The 19,297-nt window shown below is 38.1% G+C and overlaps 1 protein-coding gene and 1 long non-coding RNA gene across 2 annotated transcripts; one reads left to right on the top strand and one right to left on the bottom strand.

The window, feature by feature from the left end:
• Positions 1 to 5,815: 5,815 nt before the first annotated feature.
• LOC122157283 (alpha-fetoprotein-like) lies at positions 5,816 to 19,211 on the top strand. The gene is made up of 14 exons (XM_042812844.1): positions 5,816 to 5,908; positions 7,330 to 7,390; positions 7,624 to 7,759; positions 8,713 to 8,915; positions 9,408 to 9,555; positions 9,802 to 9,899; positions 10,517 to 10,646; positions 11,276 to 11,490; positions 12,315 to 12,447; positions 13,228 to 13,325; positions 14,501 to 14,639; positions 15,064 to 15,287; positions 16,165 to 16,297; positions 17,173 to 19,211. The coding sequence occupies exons 1-14, from the start codon at positions 5,824 to 5,826 to the stop codon at positions 17,215 to 17,217; spliced, it is 1,848 nt and encodes a 615-aa protein (XP_042668778.1). The 5' UTR covers positions 5,816 to 5,823; the 3' UTR covers positions 17,218 to 19,211.
• On the bottom strand, positions 7,024 to 17,053 carry LOC122157288. Its single transcript, XR_006167830.1, has 4 exons — positions 16,912 to 17,053; positions 16,131 to 16,257; positions 15,367 to 15,520; positions 7,024 to 15,253 (listed from the first exon to the last, which is right to left on the bottom strand). It is a non-coding gene; the product is annotated as an uncharacterized LOC122157288 (long non-coding RNA).
• Positions 19,212 to 19,297: the final 86 nt, after the last annotated feature.

Here is a 19,297-nt window from a genome sequence, read left to right as displayed (position 1 = left end):
TGGGCTGTTGTTCCCTACCCTGACAACCACAATCCACCCATTAGCAATGACTGCTTCTCCTCTCCTCCTTAGTGTAATAACAAATTGAGCCCCAAACCTTTGCTGCAGTATGAAAAAGTGAAAGAGCCTCTCCTCAACCTGATCCTCTAACAAAACAAAGTTAGATCCAGTAAGATTAACTGGTTATAGTGTGGAAAGAAGTGTCCTGCAGTGAAAAGCAAGCATTTGGTTATACTGATAAATCTAAACTGACACCAACACTACCCTGTGAAGTAGAACCATAACTTGAACTCACGAATGAACAGATCAATATAGTTCAATAGATGCATCAATTCTCTATCCTCTTTTTGCTATCAGAAAATATTGCTATTAAAGAGATGCTCTCTGAGGTGATTGTTAAATCATGTATTTACTTGATTATTTCTTTTGCATTCTCTAGAAAATGTGTATTTTATTGTTGACATGGTCCTAGTATGACATGGAAGGGAAGAATTAAGGGAATAGTAAAATTGGCAGAGCACCACTCAGTCACTGTATCACAGAGCTGATCAAAGGTCATTTTAGACAGAAACTTGAAATCCTATACCTTAAAAGATTCAAGTAAAAGTTTGATAATTTGCTGTGTGGAGAAAGTAGGAACAGTGCAGACAGCAAAGATAGTATGGTTGTTTTTTCCTCTTGCTGCTTGCGGCATCCCTGGGAGAACAGCACAACTTCACAGAACTGAAGCTGAGGGAACCACCTCCGATATGGATGAAACCCAGACCTCTCCTCAGAAGCTCATTAAATAATTCCCTCCAGTATAGGTTGCAGGTAAATACTTGACCATGTAAAAATAATATCACAAGTGTTAGGACAATGAGATGACCATAACAGCTACTGACTAAACCTCTTTGAGAAAACTAGGTGGTTCTATCACTCTGGGAGTCACGTGATATTGGATGGCTTAGAGTTATACTGGAAGGCAACAAGTCTTCCTTGAACATCCTGTCAGTGTTGCAGCAAAAAAGGGAAAAGCTGAAGCTGATGAATATATAATACTTGTGAATGTATTAATTTGTCTTCTTGTTTATGGGCTTTGTTCCTTCTTGTTTTGCTTTGTTTTTGCTTTTAAGTACACCACAAAATTTTACTGGGGTCAAAGAAACAGAAGAAAAGGTAAGCCTTCTCATGCGTAGACATGCTAAGAGAACTCCAGTACAGACAGACACATAAACAAGTGCTCCTGAAACATGTCAATTGATTCCAAACATCAGGACCACTGAAGCACCCAGTGCACCTTCCACCAACACACCACTCTGACAACACACAGCAAAACGTGTGTTGTCCACACAAGTTCAGAGACAAAGGGCATAGAGAGAAGCACTGCCAAGAAAAGCGGTAAGGAAAGTTGTTTCATTCCCAGCCAAGTGACTCAAAAGAACCAAAGGACAGAAAAGATCTTTGCCAACTTACGGCAGGAAGTAGGTGTGCATGGCTTGGGCATGCTTACACCCACACTGCAAGGTTATTCTGTCTCCTGTGCTGACTTGCTGATACACCCACAGGGTGAATGCTTCTCAAGGGGAAACTGCCAAATCATATCTAGACAAGGGACCACAAAAAACACCTAAGTGTGACTAAAAACGTGGAGGAGCTAGATATTACGTATGAATATTTTCATTCCCTAAAATTAAGGGAATTTGAACAGAATCCTTTTAGCTAGGCAAATGACATGTACTTTTGCCAAAACATTTCAACTCAGGAAGTCATACAGGTGAAACAAGTTCAAAAATGATTGATACAATTAGCCACATTCATGGACTGAAAAAAGTAATTCTTTATCATAAGAATTCCTAGTACTGCCAAATAATCTATTAAATCATTTGCAGCAATGAAGTTAATAACTTGGGTTTCCTCCCTGTTCTGCTTCCAAGTTTGCTACGTGCAACAGAAAAGATGTACTGAATATACAAGTAAAAAAGTTCCGTGTTCCAAGTGACCCATGAATGCCTTAATGTTTGAGGCACAGATACAGCAGTGAGCGTTAGCTGTCACGCCATCACAAGTCATCTTGCTGGAAAACCTTTCACCCTCTTCAGTGAGCTTCAAAGTAGACCCTAAAAACCAATTATGAAACCTGTCTACTTTGGCAATCCTCAGGTGGCAACATGCTTTCTCATGTGAATTAGTTTGGGTTTGGCCAATAGTGCCATGGTACTCAAAGTAAATTCAGTATGCTTTAGCAAGAAGAGCTGACACAATGCCAGTTCAGACCACTTTGAATGCTATTCATGCATGTGCGTCAAGACAGTGAAAGGATAGAAAACTGCTGTGAAGTTTTGAGCTAAATGTTTGCAATAAAAACTCAAACATGTTTTAGGGATTACATTTCCTTAGTGAATCTGCAGGTAACTAACAGAATAGTATGGATTAAAAGCTGAATTGGTTTTGACTTTCAACTGAAAATTCTGTGTGTTCAACCACAAACTCATTACTACAAGATGGGGAGGGAAAAGGATTACGGTTTTCAATAAAAAAAAACAAAAAAAAAACAAAAAAAAACCTACAGAAGTGAACCCATTTTTCTTTGTTTACAGTTCTCTGTGTATAAAACTATATTTTCACCCTTTTTAAATCCAACCATTACAAATACTTGCCCTTCGAAGCAAGGAATTATCTTCCGTTTCCAAAAAGTCATCATGTACTGTTGGTAGGGCAAAACAGCTGCAACTAACTATCCTAACAGCAACTGTGCTACTGTTGTGTACAGTCATGCCCAGCAGATAAATAAGCCCAAGCTGCATCTCATCGTGTGTATCTCTTGATCAACAAAGACCCACAACTTCAGTCATTACAGACAGAGCAATCAAAACATTTACAGTATCACATGCCCTGTAGACTACACAGGCTGTTTCCTCACACATTACCCAATGTCTACACCATCTGGATTCTTTTTACTTAAAATTAGAGAATTAAACTCCCTACCAATGACTTTTACCAAGGGAAATTTGTGACCACCTCACTTTTTCAACTTTGATGAAGAGTTAGAAGAAATAGATACATTTTTTTTTAATGTGTATGCACATACACACACACGAACTTGCACATATTTATTCGTTCATGTTGTTTGATGTAGCCATTGACAGAAGGCAGTGAAGTATTACAGCAGCCAGGTGTTGACCACTTGAGTGGCCAAGTTCCATTCTCTAATTATTGTTTTTAATGTTTTCTTCCCTTTTCTTGAAATAAATAAAATAGCACATGAGATAAAGAATATATAAAGCCTCACTGAACACAGGACATGGCAATCTTACCACTCAGTGGAGCAATAAGTTTGAGTAGGGGAGACTTCATGATTGAAACACAGACGTAGGATCTCTAGGCCAAGAAATTAATTACCTAAGGAATAGACAAGGCCTTTGCAGATTTGGATGTACAACAGACACAAGCACTGAAAATGAAGTGGTGAGGGGAATAAAAAATTCCATTTCATAACTGTTGCTTTAGCTTATTTTCTGTGGGCAGTAAAGCTCAATACCCAAACAAGACCCATTCCAGAAAATTTAATCAGATAAAACCTACTCAGCTTCCTTTTCTTGACATCACATTTTAAAAATATGAATTCTAAAAATATGAATTCAAAAGAATTTAGAAAGTTTCAGTATGAACACTAGACAGCACTTCACTACTGGAAATTATTTACAAGGAAAAGAATTCCAAATATCAAAGCAGTTTAGGATTTTGTAAAGACAAACTATCTCACTACTTGAGAAGCTCAATTCTTCCAGGTATATGAGCTTCCTATAGATATCATTCATTTCAGAATGAATTTTCAGGATTTTGTAAGACTACTACTCTCCAAGTGCCTAATGCAAGAATATAATTTAATCCTTCACATGCATTACTTACATTACCAGAAAGCACCAAGGTTGACTTCCAAGACTGAGAATTGATATAATCATGAAGTAGCTAATCCAAGTGAAAGTTAAATTCACAAATTCTGTTCTCACTAGTAAAAGCAAAAATTAAGTGTCTCAACACACTTGCTTTTCAGTAGCTTAATTAGGGATTGCTAATCAATGACTCAATTGTATCATGAACCAACCAAAACCACAGGAACCTTCCTCTAAAGCTAACAAAAACCAAAGAGGAACAATGAGGAAGAACCAGCTCCCCTCTTTGGTTGTGACAACATAAAGACCAAAAACTTTACAGCGTAAGAAATACTTAGAAATTTCAGCAGTCTCTTGAGAATGCTTCTCCCCTCCACACAGCCACAACCAGATGATGGAAATTCACAACTCCACACACCCCAGCAGCAGTCAGCTGCTTTTAGCTCTCCCTTGAAACTGCAAGACAGTTTGTAAGAAGGCCTGGAAACAGCTGTGGTCTCCACAGGTCTAAGACTGATTCAGTCAGCAAGGTTGAAAAACAAGAACTCATAATTCTTTCATTTGTTCTAGTTAAATACTATATGTACATTTCCCTTCTACAGATAAGAGAATGTTCACTGTAGATTGCCATCCTCATACTAGCAAATATTCTCAAATACAAGTGAAAAGCATTTGACTGTTTCACTAAGCATGGTGAGGGGCAGAGGAGACACTGAGTTTAAGCGCTTCAGCAGCCAAGTGCGGCTTCCTGAAATAATTAGGATGGCACATTACACATCAATAAACTCTCACACTCTATAAACCTGCTATAAAAAGCCTCTAGCATCAGAGTCTCAGCTGCTTCTGAATCTTTCTTCAAGCAAATACACCTTCCCTGTTCTTATTTTTATAGCTTTCCATAACACGATTGCATTTGATCATAAAAATAACGGGATTAATCTGTATCTCTCTCCGCTGCTTCTGAGGAAACTGATCTGGGACTGCACCAAGCAGTCTCCACACTGCCTCCATGCTACCATCTTCGCTCAGAATCCTTTTTCCTTTTGATACTGCCTCATGTGAGATCAGAAAAGCCTCATCATCCTTCTTCAGAATGAAACAAAGAATATTGCCAGTTTCTCACTAAAGAAATAAAAACTTCTCTCTTTTTTTTTCCTCCCTCAAACTGAATATACCTGTACTTGTCCACTCATCTTTTAGTTAAAAATACCCATGGCTCTCTTAAGCCATTCTGTCTCAAAAAATTGACCATTTTGGTAACAATTATGCTATAGCATACTTTTTAAAAAAGACATTAAATAAGTCAAAACCCTTTTTCCCCCTTCCTTCTTCAGTTTTCAAGTTGATTTTGTTTGAAGATTTCAGATACATTTTTATGCTAATTGTTAATGTTTATATATACCCTATATATATATATATATATACCTGTATAGGGTACTTAATTCAACTTTTTCACCATGACACCTTGGACTAAGGGAGCAAAAGATGGCTTTTTCAGCAAGAAAGCAAAAGCAAAAATCTCAGGGTAACAGATGAACTTGGGATCCTTTGGTTAACAACATGTTAGGAAGGAGCCTTCTGCACAGCAATCACCTTTGAGCAAATCTGTAAGTAGAAGAGATCTACATTTATGATAAAAAGCGCAGAGAATGTTTAAACTTCTTGTTTGAAGTGTGATAAGTTAAAAATGTCTACCTAAATTTCAGGGAAAAAAGAATCTACAAAGTCATTTCTTTGCAACAAGTTGATCAGTTCATCACACTGAGCAAATAATGGCATGTTTAATTATTGTAGGAATATTCTAGAAGGGTTAATGTTATATGTGACACTACAAGGGTTTTGATTAACCAGAAATTGTTTGGTAGAGTATATATGTCGTTTGCCTTAAGTCTTTCTGATTTTCAGAGATAAACTAAACCTATCTCCGTCCCTGCCAAAGGCTGACATTATGAACTGGAGAACAGTAATCTATATTATTTTATTAGTAAGTTTTACTATAGTCAGAGCCCTGCCAAGAAGTTATCGGGACACAGGTAAGAACATACCTCATGTTTTTATTCTGTTCTTTCATATAATACTGATGACTGCATCTTAGCATGCATGGTTATTTAGTATTGTTTTATCACTGCTAGTTCTACACTGGAGTTCTCTTGTAAGTGAAAGGTATGCAACAGAACTGTAGCTGTATAATTCCAGCTCTGTGATCAGCCTTAAAAATATCACTTCCTAATGTCTTGAGAGCCCATGAGCTGCATGATACAGGCTAGTCCATGCAAAGAGGATGCCCACTAAAAGGCAATTTAATCTATAGGAGTGTGGTTATTCCACTAAATTTCAAGTATTCCAAAACCTGTTGAAGCAAAGACTGCAAGTTGTTCTAGCATCCATACATAGTCCATGGGAGAAAGATATTTAAGTAAAGAAGAGGATGTGACATCCAGCTAGTTATTCAGTGTAGCTGTGTCAGGAAATTGCTCTTTATTATTCTTTGGATAAGTCTTACTCTCCATTAACCGCTGAAGTAGCCTATGATGACTGCATTTGGCACTAAGTTTTAAGTCGCAAAAAAGAGAAAACTGAAATCCTCCCACAGTGTGCAGGTCAAATGAGTCTTTCACATTATATATTTCTATCATTGGTCAAATGTTCTCATCTTTAGAACTTTCAAATGCACTAACAACTGCTGTTTTTCCTATTCATCTTTAATCATCATTCCAACTGACATTTCCTCATTACTTAGGGAAACTGGGTTAACTCTTAGTTTTTGCCTGATTCTTTTATACTGCTCTCCGAACTACTGACATGGGTGTGAGATAGAACCATCCTGATTAGGGAAGATGCTCCTAATTTCAAAATTACTCTCTGAAAGTATTCTCTAGGAAACAAGAAACACAAGAAACAGTAGGCTTTAGGCTTGGCCATTAATAAAAGATCCACTGGCAAAGGAAAATATTTGCATATAATCTTCAGACAAATTGGACACATTCGTGTTCCACAGGGCCAGTTAATAGAGAAGGATGAAGTTCTGTGATTTTTTGTTCACCAAGGTGGTCTTCAATTTACTGCGTATTTTCTACACAGGGAAGCTTTCACCTGCAGCCAAATGATCATCAAGTACACTTTTAAATAGCTAAGACAAGTCAACAAATGGTTTCTAAGACGTTTATTTAATCACATGATGTGTACCATCATAGCTGAACACCTTCTAAGTTTGATTGTATCTCCCTTCTGCAAAGCATGAAATAGGCAGGGAAATTACATTTTAGCTCAAAAACAAATTGTTTCCCACCTTCAAGTCAAATAGATAGCATTGCCTCATGCCCTCCACCTTAGTAATAGTACTACTGGCACTGCATTCTGTTTTTCTGAAACTCCTGTATATTTAAAAAAGAAAAGTATTTGATGAAGCATTTGAAACATATTCTATTCAAACGCTAATTATCTTGTTTTTCAGAGGAAAAAAACAGCATCAGCCAACGGTTTTCTCAGCTGCAAGAGAACAATTTTAAAGCCATGTAAGTTGTCTGGGTAAAGAATCTACTTGCAAATTTGCTGCCTGTGAACATTCCTATGGCATTTTGTGTCATTTGGAGATGAGCACGCAATGCAAGTTGCACACTCCCTGTTCCATCAGCCTGAGCGAATTGGTGATAGAAGCTCTCTTACTGTCTCGTGCAAAAAGTAATACAGTTATTTTTATTTTTTAGATAGACAGAAGCATTCTTAATGATCTCCATTCTTCTTATAGAGCCATGATCATGTTTGCGCAGTACGTGCAAGGAAACACATTTGGCCAAGTGGTTAAAATGGCTGAAGCTGTAACAGACTTTGCCAAAAGGTGCACTGATGTAGACAGAGACAATCCAAACTGTCAGAAGCCTTTGGTAAGCAAGCTTGTACTTTTAATGCAGTACAGATTTTCAGAAGTGACATAATTTCAGGGTACTGGTATGCATTTTTCCAGCAGGAGTAAGATATTAGGAGACATGGTTTACTTGTGTGTGAATGTTTGCTCTTATTGACTCTTTCCTTCTCCATGCTCCCACCTAAAAGACATCTCAAGATGAGCAAAGGATGACAAAGTCCTTCATAGAAAATAACACAGTAGCTTTTGAAATCCTTGACCTCTTAAAACATTTGTAAACTTGTGCTTTTATGTCTATCATAACAGAACTCAGTAGAAGTCAGAATAGATATTTCTAGCAACTATGATGCTCATAGGAGCTTTCTCCACTCCATTAACTCACATTGCTAGTATTCAGTGGAGTCCACTTCAATGCACTGTCAGAGATCAGCAGATTGAATCATGGAAAATGGATATCAGTCTGTTACAACTCCTGTATTTGTTAAGCAAGGGGCTGATGCAAATCCTGAATTAAAACAATTCCCAGCTGAAGCATGACTGACAGCAAACCTGAGCATTGCTATGTGATGAACAAGGAACCTGAGAACTGTTGTTACACAAACCTGAGACTTGTCACTACACACTGATTTTAATTAGAAAAGAATATGGATCCCGTTGAGATATACAAATCAAACAATCATCTTGACTCTAGTCAAGAAATGAGGGTCTGAATGTTTTAAGTTCAGTGGAAGCTGAACAATATGTTTGAAAACTGTCTCATAATAAAGTCTATCTTGGCATAATAGTAGGTACCAGAAATTGACATATGTTTTAGAAGTCACTCTGACGCTGCAGGCAAAGCAGCGGTAGTAAAGAGAGAAACTATACATTTACACAAATTAGGGCTTTTTGGGTTAAAAAGTCTCCTCAGAAAACTCATGGGGGTGAAATAGAATCCTCACACACATTAGCTTTTTTTCTAATTTTTCACAGGACAGGATCTTCCTCAACACTATATGCCAGGAGGACAATCTTCCTGGATTTACTGACTGCTGTGCTAAAAAGGACCCTGAAAGAAATGATTGCTTCCTCTCCCTTAAAAATTCATCAAAAGGATTCATTTCTCCTTTTGAAAGGCCAAATGCTGAAGTTGCCTGCAAAAATTATTCAGAGCATCGCCATTCATTACCAGGATAGTAAGTAAATGACTCATAGATTTGTTGTCTGCATATAGTGGTTACGAGCCTTGAGACCACAAATGCAGTATCAACCAAAAAGTTCAATGAGACTTGCTGTAGAGCCATCCTCTTTTTTCTTCCAAATGATAAATATTTGAATAATTCATCCAGGTCTATTTCTCATCATGTGAAACCTGTTCTACCAAAGCCTACTTTGAATATAGGTCCAAACAAATAAAAAATAAAACAATCTGATATATCTCATTGTAGTTTAAATAAAGCATTCACCTGAAATACTAGGGATTTGTCTTTAGTCCTTAAAAGCCAAGCAGATGTTCCGCTGCCTCTAGACCAGAACTGGAAGGATCTCAGCCTTTAATTTCCAGAAAAATGTCAGAATTCTTCCAAGACACACTGCATCATACAGCTTGTTGTTTTGCTACAATACCACTGCAGCTCCCTACGTTTCAAGGCTTAATCTGATATTAAAAACATTTATCTCTGTTTTAGTTTTATCTATGAGGTTTCCAGAAGGCATCCTTTCCTCTATGCCCCTACAATCCTTTCTGTTGCTATCCATTATGATGAGATGATGAAGGACTGCTGCAGAAGTGCTGAAGACTCCACTCATAACCTGGAGGAATGCTTTCGGAGACAGGTATTACAAAGTGAGGTTTGGTTTTGTAGCATGGGACCAATGGCTTTCCCATAACAAAACAAATGCTCAAACAGAGCTATTGATTATTTCTGTTTCAGCCTCTGTATCTGATGTTAGAATTCACCCTGCTAAGGACAGGGTGAAATATGACTTGAACTCTACTTAACTACTTAAATCAGTAGTTTTACCACAAAGCATTTCCTTGGCTTTCTTCCATTTTCACAGTCTGTACTGTCTTTCTACTAGGCCCCAAAGGTGGTGAAGCCCATCAGAGAAGATGGCCTGAGGCAGGAACACACATGTGGAATCCTGAAGAAGTTTGGAGAACGGACCATAAAGGCTCTGTGAGTCTTCCTGATGCTCACAAAACAAGGCTTTGGCTTCTTTGCTTCAGCAGTAGACTGGCCACACTCATTGTTAAGATGCAATATGTTGCTTGTTCCAGGGCTTCCTGGCTGCTTCACTGTAGTCCCTTAGGCATACGCATTTTGAAATACATTGTGGATGTCAAATGTCAGCTGAAAGCAGATCTTCACCTGCATGCAATAAAATGGATGTGAATATTGCAACATCGTCTTTCTGTGCAGGCCATCAGTAGCACCTAACAAGGCAAATGGACTAGTACAAATTGATGCATGACAGTAGTCACTGTTTTCTCTTGGTGATTTAATGTTTACGAGCCAAATACAGTTTAGCTCATATAAGACACAAGATTGTTATTGTAATTTCACATTCATCTACCACATTTCTGTTTTCTCACACTAAATTTCACCGGAGATCCTAAGATAACTCTGAATATCTCAGCCTTTGGCTTCAATTGGCATTTTTTTTATCAATGTCAGTGACAGCAGTAACAGGCCATTTCTGACCAGTTTGCATACAGCCCTCTACAGACAAGTAATGGAAGCTATCACAGTTTCACACTGAGAATATTAGCAATAACTATTTTTCTTCATTTTAGGAAACTTGTGCAGATAAGCCAGAAATTCCCTAAAGCTGATTTTTTTACTGTTACCAAACTTGTGTCGGATATTGCTAACATGCACAAAGACTGCTGTCGTGGAGATATGCTGGAGTGTATGCGTGATAGGGTAAAACATTTAATATTTATGTACATTTGCAGAAATTATATGCCTTTCCTTCTTGTTTTCAGATTTTTTTTTCCTTCTGTGTTGTACCGTTTTCTCTAGAGATTAATTTTTCAGACTAAAATCATGGTTGATTATCCCAGTTTACTTTTTTCTGTCATGAAGTCTTTAAAAAAAGTCAGCAAATCAACTTTGTGACTAAAACGGTCTAATTCTGTTCTAGGGAATCCTGTTGCAGCTTCTAGCTGTGCCATATATTTTCTGTTCAGTTTTCAGCAAAACATGTATCTGCCTTTCCTCTGTTCTCTCTGCTTTTCTAACACACCAAACCCATCTATCTCACTACTTGTCTGTGATGCCTAGCTAGATAACTAACTTCTCTGTTTAGGTGGTTATCTGGAACCTATCAAATGGAAAGCAAAAGGCTTCAGCAGGTAGAGTAACATGACTTCTGTCCTGTTCTGCCATATGACTACTGTACAGCAGTCTGTACAGCTGACTGCTTTCAGCTCCTTCTCCCCTTTGAGTGTCCCCTTCTCTGGTTGTAAAATGGAGATAACAGTGCTAATAAAAAAAATTAAAAATTAAAAAAAGACCAAAATCTTATTAAACTTCCTTTGTTTGCTTTTCAGGAAGAAATTCTACACTATGTCTGCACTAACCAAGACATCATATCAAGTAAAATTAAAAAGTGCTGTGAAAAGCCACTGCTCCAAAGAACTGAATGCATTGTTAATGCAGAAAATGATGACAAACCTGCAAACTTGTCTCCCCAGGTTAGGGAGTTTATAGAAGACAAAGGAATATGTGAACGCTTTGCTCAGGAAAAAGATACCCACTTAGCCAGGTAACATGCATCTTCCTCCAGTCTTCAATTTTGCTGTTCTACTACTTGAGTTACAAGATGGCAGTTTGAAAGATAAAGATCAGCTCATTTAGCCTTGGATTTGTCCGCACTCTGAGCATGTGGGCATGTAGGAACTGCACAAGGTTGTCTTGTATGTATGGAATGGGTATGGAATGAGAACAAATGCTGAACAAGACACAATTATTTCAGAGAAAACTGAGGAAATGCATGTGAAATTTAGGTACTATCAGTTCTGATCTTAGGCTCAAAATCTAGCTTTGATACACTCTTACATGGGAATAAAAACACATACCTAAATGATGCTTATGTCTTGATTAAACAGGTTTGATCCATTTCTTTTCTAGACATGTTCCTTTATCTGACAAAGCCCTGACCCCACCTGTAGCAAATTTAGGAAAAAAAAAAAAAAAAAGCCACAAGCTGCAACAGAAACAGTATCAAGTCACAAATAAAGATAATTAATTTACTTCAAATGACATTCATCACTTCCATTTACGAACAGTGCAGCTAAGAGATTGAGCACAATGCTACGTAGAGTGACTGCTTTTAGGACAACTAATCTTTTCAAGATCTTTTGAGAAATGGCTCTGTTACTGGAAATTATTTCATTTAGATAGGAAGAGCTTAATGAGTCATGTTCTGTTCAAGTTGAATTCTGGGCTGTGATTTTGTGAAATTCTTCCCATTACATGGAAGGTCAAATGAAAGCAACCCAAAAGCATCCCTATTGTCCTTACCATCCCCAATCTCCTGAAAGCCATTGTTTTGTCTTATTGCTAATTCCCAATGCATACATATTGCAGGTTTCTTTATGAGTATTCCAGAAGACATCCTGAATTTTCTGCTCAAATGCTTTTAAGAATAGGTAAAGGATACGAGGACCTACTGGATGAGTGCTGCAAAACTGGCTCTCCAGACAACTGCTGCAGCAGAGGGGTAAGTGCCTTCTATAATACATGGATGAATTCAGGCACACAACCACACAGCTTGTTCTGGCTAAGTAGTGCTTCTGTGGGTATCAGAGCTACTGGGGATGGGACAGGAAGAAACCTTCTCTTGGTGTGCATGTCTGATTTCTGGTATCCAGCCTCCTCCTCTCTCTGTGGATAATTTGCAAGAAGCTGCTGCTGATTCTATAATGATTTAACATGGATAGATAGAGATGCCAGTGGGAGGGATGGAGACAGCATTTCTGTGAGCCCCACTCTCTGTTAGGCTCCCCTGCAGCACCACTTGCCCACTTGAACATTGAAAAGGCCTTACTCAGGGAGGCACTGGCACAGGCTGCCCAGAGACCTGTGGGTGCCCCATTCCTGGAGGTGTTCAAAGCCAGGGTGGATGGGGGCCTTGGCAGCCTGATCTCGTGGGAGGCAACCAGCCCATGGCAGGGAATTGGAACTGGGTGGGCTTTAACGTCCCTTCCAAGCCAGTCTCAGATATAGACATCTGCATTGCATACGTCTGAAGCTCAGAGGAACTCTGTCTCAAACCTAGCCCTCCATTACTTATAGAAATAATATTTAAAGATGATTGAAGTGGACTTCTGTCACATTCAGGCAGTTTAGAGGTTTTAGACAGGTTTCTAATGAAGTTAAAACTTAGTGGTGCATTTCAGGTGAGAGGCAGCTATGGAGATCAAGGCCTCATCATAAGGCAATAGGACATTCTGCATTCCCACTGATAAAGTGATTCCTCAAATTAATTCTGTTTCCTCAGGAAGAAGAACTGAAGAAACACATTTATGAAACTGAAAGTGTGATGAAAACAAGCTGTGACATTTACAAGGAGAAAGGAGATTACTATTTCCAAAACGAGTATTTATCTTTTGTTTTTAAAACATTTTTCTGCTTACCTGATGCCTGTACCAGATGGGAACAATGTAGGCTAGAATTAATTCATAGATGAGAAAAAGGCTGGGCTAAAAGACATCATCTGAATGTTTGGTCCAATAAGTTGTAAGATTTTCTTTCCTTCTAACTTCCAAGACAAAGTTTTCTCCTCACCTGGCTCCTGAGGCAGTGAAATGACAACCTGTTCAATCTCTCATTCACTTTTGCTATGCATTGGTGTTTTTTGTTTTTGCTTTGCTTTATAACTGCATTTTGAGCTGTGAGATGTAACTTAAGAGTCATTAATTTGGCTAAAAGGCCATTTCTGCACCTTCTGCAAAAGACCTTTCTCTAATTCCATCAGCAAATGCAAATACTAACAACTGTAACAAAAAATAAACTACAGTAGACTGGCTTAGCTGTGTGCTGTGCTTCAATGCAACATGCAGGCACAAGTCTCCTGCAGGAATTCTGGCCTTGATTTGCAATGTTAATGAGCACATGCCTAACAAAGTATGTAAGTAATTTCAAATCTATAAACTGCTTGCATGAAATTAGGCTTCTGCTGTCTTTGTCGGGGGAGGAAGATAAAGAGAGCTTTTTGTACTCTTGGGCATGTTCGGTCTTTAAAAGACTTCTGGAACTAGAGGTTTCCAACAAATCCAGTATGCTACTTCTGCCTAGTGTACCAGTTTTTATGGCTCCCCCAGCCACCAGGACTAATAAGCACAGTTTTTAAGTAGGAAAAAAAAAAAAAACAACTTTTTGGAGCTTATCTCCTGCTGAGATCAGCTCTGCCAAGAAGTCACTCGAGTTCAGTTTTGCTTCTAAACAAGCTCCCTGCACTCCCAGGAAAGTGAACAAAGCAGGGAAAATATACATACCATTTCAAAAGAGAGCCTACCAAAATATAAACAGCAACATTAGCATTAATTTTATTTAGCCTGGTAGGAGACTGGTCAGAAAAAGGAGAGATCTCACAGGGAGCATGCTTATACTTGCCTACATGAGTCTGTAAACACCAGGCTGAGTTCTGCCTTAGTAGGAATGAGTGTTCTGCTGTGGGATTTGGCTGGAGCCTTACACAGTTGAAGGCAGCGGCTTGCTCACTGTTAGCTGCTTGAATGTAAGCACCAATATCAAAGAAATTATCATTTCAGGCTTCTCCTGAGCTTCACCAAGAAGATGCCTCAGCTAACATCTGCAGAGCTGATAAAATTCACCAAGCAAATGACTACAATTGGCTCCAAATGCTGCCAGTTAAGCCAGGACAAGCTATTGCCTTGTGCTGAGGAAAATGTAAGTTTGGTGGTTTTTTTGTTTCCTTACTAGTCTTAGTCCTATTTTTTTTCCTGAAGCTCTGTCAATTCCTACTACAAGCAAAGTCCAATAGTTTGGAGTACTAGCAAATGAGCAAAATGCTCAGTGAGGTATTAAGCTGCCCTGAAGAGGTACTTCCACATAAACACCTGCAGTAAGCATAACACTGTTACTGAAGTCAATGCTTGAATTACTCTCTGTGAGCATGCACTGCAAGCAATCCATTTAGCAGAACGAATTCAGGAAAAACATTCAGCAGAAAAAATCCCTTTTATCTTACAGACAAAGCTTAATTTAAATCTCAGTTATCATTTATAACTTTACTAAAAGCAGCATCTATATCAGGGATTTATTAAAATAAGGGAATAACATGAAATTGTGTTTTTTACCTCTTCCTGTAAAGCTGGATCTTGTGCTTGGAGAAATATGTAGAAGACACCTGACCAATCCGATAAACCCTGCTGTTTGCCACTGCTGTAGTAGCTCCTATGCTCTCAGGAGGCCATGCATGGGGAAACTAGAAATTGACGAGAATTATGTGCCTTTATCATTAACACCTGATCTGTTCACTTTCCACGAAGACTTGTGTACAACTGAAGAAGAAAAGTTACAGCACAAAAAACAGGAGTAAGGCTTTCTTTCACTCTAAGAGAGTTTCTTTCACTCTCTTACCCGTGTTCCTTATTTTTACCCTGGCAATGCTTACCTTTTCCTTGTCCACTGTACTTGTTTGCCTTCTATAAAATGCCTTGGAAAGCAGCCATGTCCAGCCTCAGCAGCGCACCTACCTAACTGCTTTTGTTTCTTCTTATCTTTGTCCTACTTTCTTTTGCAGTCTGGTTGAACCTGTATTTATCTGCCTTTAATTAGAAGAAAGTCATTTTTCAGAGGTGGGTAGCTGTACTGGTATGTACAGCACCAGATAGGAAGCAATAAGTGCCCAAAGTTAGTTCCTCACACTGTCCTCTACAGAGACTGTGAAAGTCCTATCATAAAAACATACCAGAAGAACAAGGAAGCTAATGCACGACCTTTATGGTTTAACTGAAGCTTGTCTCTCAGTGAGACAGCCTATGTATTTATCCAAAACCCAATCACTCCTTTGATCTCTGGATGCTTGTTCGCCTTTGTCAGAAACAATTGTCATGCTGGACCTCCCACTACAAGGAAAAACAAGTTATCTTGGATAACTCATGCTATATTAAACTTATATTATCTAGGACACTCTTGAGTGGTAACAACACAAATGATTTGTTTATGATTTGTTCAGGGATATTAGTGGTGGAACAACTTCAAAAACAAGCACTACTATTTTACTTCACAGGAGAATAGGGAGATGCTCCCCACTGCAAATACCTGCCTGTTTGTTTCATAAAGATGAAAAAAGCTATAGAAAGCAAGTGGATAATAAGAAAACAAAGATCTTACTGGACTAGTGATTGAGAAGTGCTTCTTAAGCTGCGTGCTCACCTTCCAGCTTCACAGGACTTTGCTTCCCTTGCAGAATGCTCATCAACCTCATCAAATACAAGCCCCAGATCACACAGGAGCAGTTGACTTCCATCACCGTGGCTTTTACTGCCATGAGGGAACAGTGCTGCAAGGAAGAGAATCGTGAGGCATGTTTTGTGAAAGAGGTATTTGTTCCACTTTCAACTGTATGTTCTTAATCAAAATGAAAGCACTTAAGTGCAAATTTCTCCATTAAGCAACAAAAAACAAAGTCTGTTTTTGCAATTTGCAACAATTCCTGTGGTTACTTTTCCAAAGATCTTTCTCTAGCTAACAGTACTTGACTGAATTTCCTTTTAAAACAAATTCCTTTGCAATAGGGAGGGAAGGAACATTCAAAATTTTGTCAAGGTATTTCCTGTACTTATTTCTCTACATCTGCTTTTCTCTCACCCTTCCTGTGTTATTTTAGCTTTTTGAACTTCATACTACAGAGCTTCTTAAATTTTTCTCTACCTTTGAGTACACTTGATTTTCCTTATTTCTCATCTCTCTCCAATGTATTCCTTAACTGAAGCTTAAGAAGCTTTCCATGACCCTTGAGAAATGTTCAGCTCTGCTTTACCCAGCCTATCTACAAAGAACCACACTACTAGCTCTTTATAATAAAACTACTTCAGTGTTTTTCCAACAAATACAAAACCAGCTAAGACCATCTGAGCTGAGCAGCGGCAGTATCATACATACATGTGTTTGTACACAACCCGCAAAGATATAAAACGTTAAGGAATTGACTTACTGATGTACACACATTATTTTTTTTGCAAGTACGTTATCTTAAAGAGTGGTCAGGTGCTGACACAAGCTGCATGACAGTGGGGTCACCGTCCCTGGAGGTGTTCAAGAAACATTTGAATGTTGTACTGAGGGACATGGTTCAGTGGGAAATGTTGGTGGACGGTTGGACTGGATGATCTTGGAGGTCTTTTCTGACCTTGGTGATTCTGTGATTCCACGATCCTTCTGATTTTATTGCTTATAGTTGTTTTGCTTCTTTCAGGGTCCAGAACTTATAAAAAGAAGTGAAAAACTGCTGTCAGCCTAAGGAGCTCATTTAGCATATTGGAAGATATTGGTTGAATGCTATGTAGTTGCACAAATTAAATACTAAGCGTACCTTTTCTAAATATTCATGAAGTATAAACAGGAGAATATGAGTTATCATAGTGGAGAATACTGTGCTGTGGTTCTTTACCTACAAACCCAATGAAGTCAGTACAATTTTCACCAGCTATAGTTCTGCCAATGCCTGATTTTTTTCCACCGTCAACAAGGTAAAGAGGTGCCTCCAGTAAAACATCACTTTCTGAGAAAAATCTGACAAGCTATGAAACTGTAAATGCAGTCTGCCTTCAGATCTGAGCCTAACAGAAATTTATATAAGTGTATGAATTTCATTCAGATGTGGGAGAAATTTCTGTGATAACTTAATGTGTAGCTCATATGCCCTTGATTCAAAAAGATCATGAACACGTAAAATTTAAACCAAAGCAAATAACTTAAACCCACTTGAATCCAAAAATAAGGTGCAACACAAAAGGTAACTGGATGGAAAATGAGGTTTTAAATGTGTCCATAATCTTATGCTACAGAACATTATTTTTCTTGTATGAAATGGTCATAGAAAAAGAAAAAAGTATTCTAATCTGGCTTCTTATGGATCATAAAGAAAAACAAGATTGAAAAAATCTGACCATAACAACTTTTAAAATATTTCTGAATCACCAAATATTTTTGGATATTTTAATAGAACTGTCTTTGAAATACAAAACATTCATTCACTAATAAGGGCTGCAGTAGGGAACAGTAAAATTGCCTTTAAGCACAGAAAGATTATCTTGGTCATCCCAAGCAGAACAAGGAAGAAGATAGATGAGCAAAATGTCATTAAGATGAAACGTGACACTTTTGGTCAGCAGACAAACACTTAGAGAAAGCATCAGAAGGCTGCAGAATTTAAAGTATATAATAAGAGACAATTTTTCAGAGTCAGATTGAAGAGGTTGACCAAATGAAGCCTTCTCATAATCCATCTTGTGTATATTGCCAGGCAACATTTTCATTAATGATATAGTGAAAGGAAAAACTATTCATTAAATGTGTGACAGACAGTGGACAGAGACTGTTGCAGATCTCACTGCAGCATTTCTGATGTCAAAATCATCTTGGCATATTACAGAAATAGCCTAGGAAAACACCAGCTGTGTTCTGTGAAAACAAATTAAACATTTGACATAAGTATAACTAAGCAACTGCAGTAGTACAGTACAGGAAAAATATTCATTACAGCGTTGAATGAAAAACAATGCAGTTAGAACAAATCACAAACTGATCAAGAGTCACTGATATTTTGCTGCTAAGTAAAGCCTAGCATCATGGTTGCATGCTGGTGGTACAAACACAATACTAACTGATAAAACAGAAGAACGAGATATATCAAATATGCATCACGGTTTTGTTTTTCTCACCTTTCATCAGGACTTTGCTGAAGTACTTGAACAAATCTGGGGTCTCAGTTGCAGACAGAATTTCACTGAAAAGAAAGCAACAATTAACAGTCAAAGTTACACTAAAAAAAAAAAAAAAAAAGGGAAAATGAGACTAGATTGGGGTTGTGCGGTTTAGTAAGAAAGGTTTTAAGAACATGTGAGTCTTCACCTGTTGAAAAAAGCAGGTCGCAGGACAAAGATAGCCAGTCAGCACCTAGCAGGAAAAACAAAGCACTGAAATCAATGGTCTGGGAACAGTCGGGAGCTTCAAAAGAGAGAGCACACACTACCCAAGATCCAGTGATGTTTTCATACAGAAAAATAAACGAAGAGATCATCAAAGAGATCATCAGCACAGTTTTTTCAGGATTTAATGTTCTAATGTACATCACTCTTCCAGAATCTGGGGGTTGGGTTTTGGCGGTGTTTTTGAAAAAAAAATTATCTTTCTTCCTCAAAGTCCAGTGATAACTTGGGGTTTTTCTCACTGGGTTGTTTAGTAGCAGCAAAATTATATAGTATTTTTTACTCTAGTATCTTCTTCATTATGTCTTAGGACTTGAATTTTTTTGTTCATCTTTGAATTTTTTCATTACTGCTACCTTGAGTTTGGAATAACACTTTGGAATAAAATCT

This window comes from Centrocercus urophasianus, unplaced genomic scaffold (assembly GCF_019232065.1).
Source record: "Centrocercus urophasianus isolate 14NV4802_14NV808 unplaced genomic scaffold, USGS_Curo_1.0 seq_13, whole genome shotgun sequence".
NCBI lineage: Eukaryota > Metazoa > Chordata > Aves > Galliformes > Phasianidae > Centrocercus > Centrocercus urophasianus.
The sequence above is the reverse complement of the archived record's forward strand: the minus strand, read 5'-3'. Positions and strand labels throughout refer to the sequence as shown.

Bases quoted from the DNA above. Each gene is read 5' to 3' on its own strand.
- LOC122157283 (XM_042812844.1), top strand. From the start codon at position 5,824: ATGAACTGGAGAACAGTAATCTATATTATTTTATTAGTAAGTTTTACT. The intron at 5,909-7,329 runs GTAAGAACATAC...CTTGTTTTTCAG, and splicing joins AAGAAGTTATCGGGACACAG to AGGAAAAAAACAGCATCAGC. The intron at 7,391-7,623 runs GTAAGTTGTCTG...TTCTTCTTATAG, and splicing joins GAGAACAATTTTAAAGCCAT to AGCCATGATCATGTTTGCGC.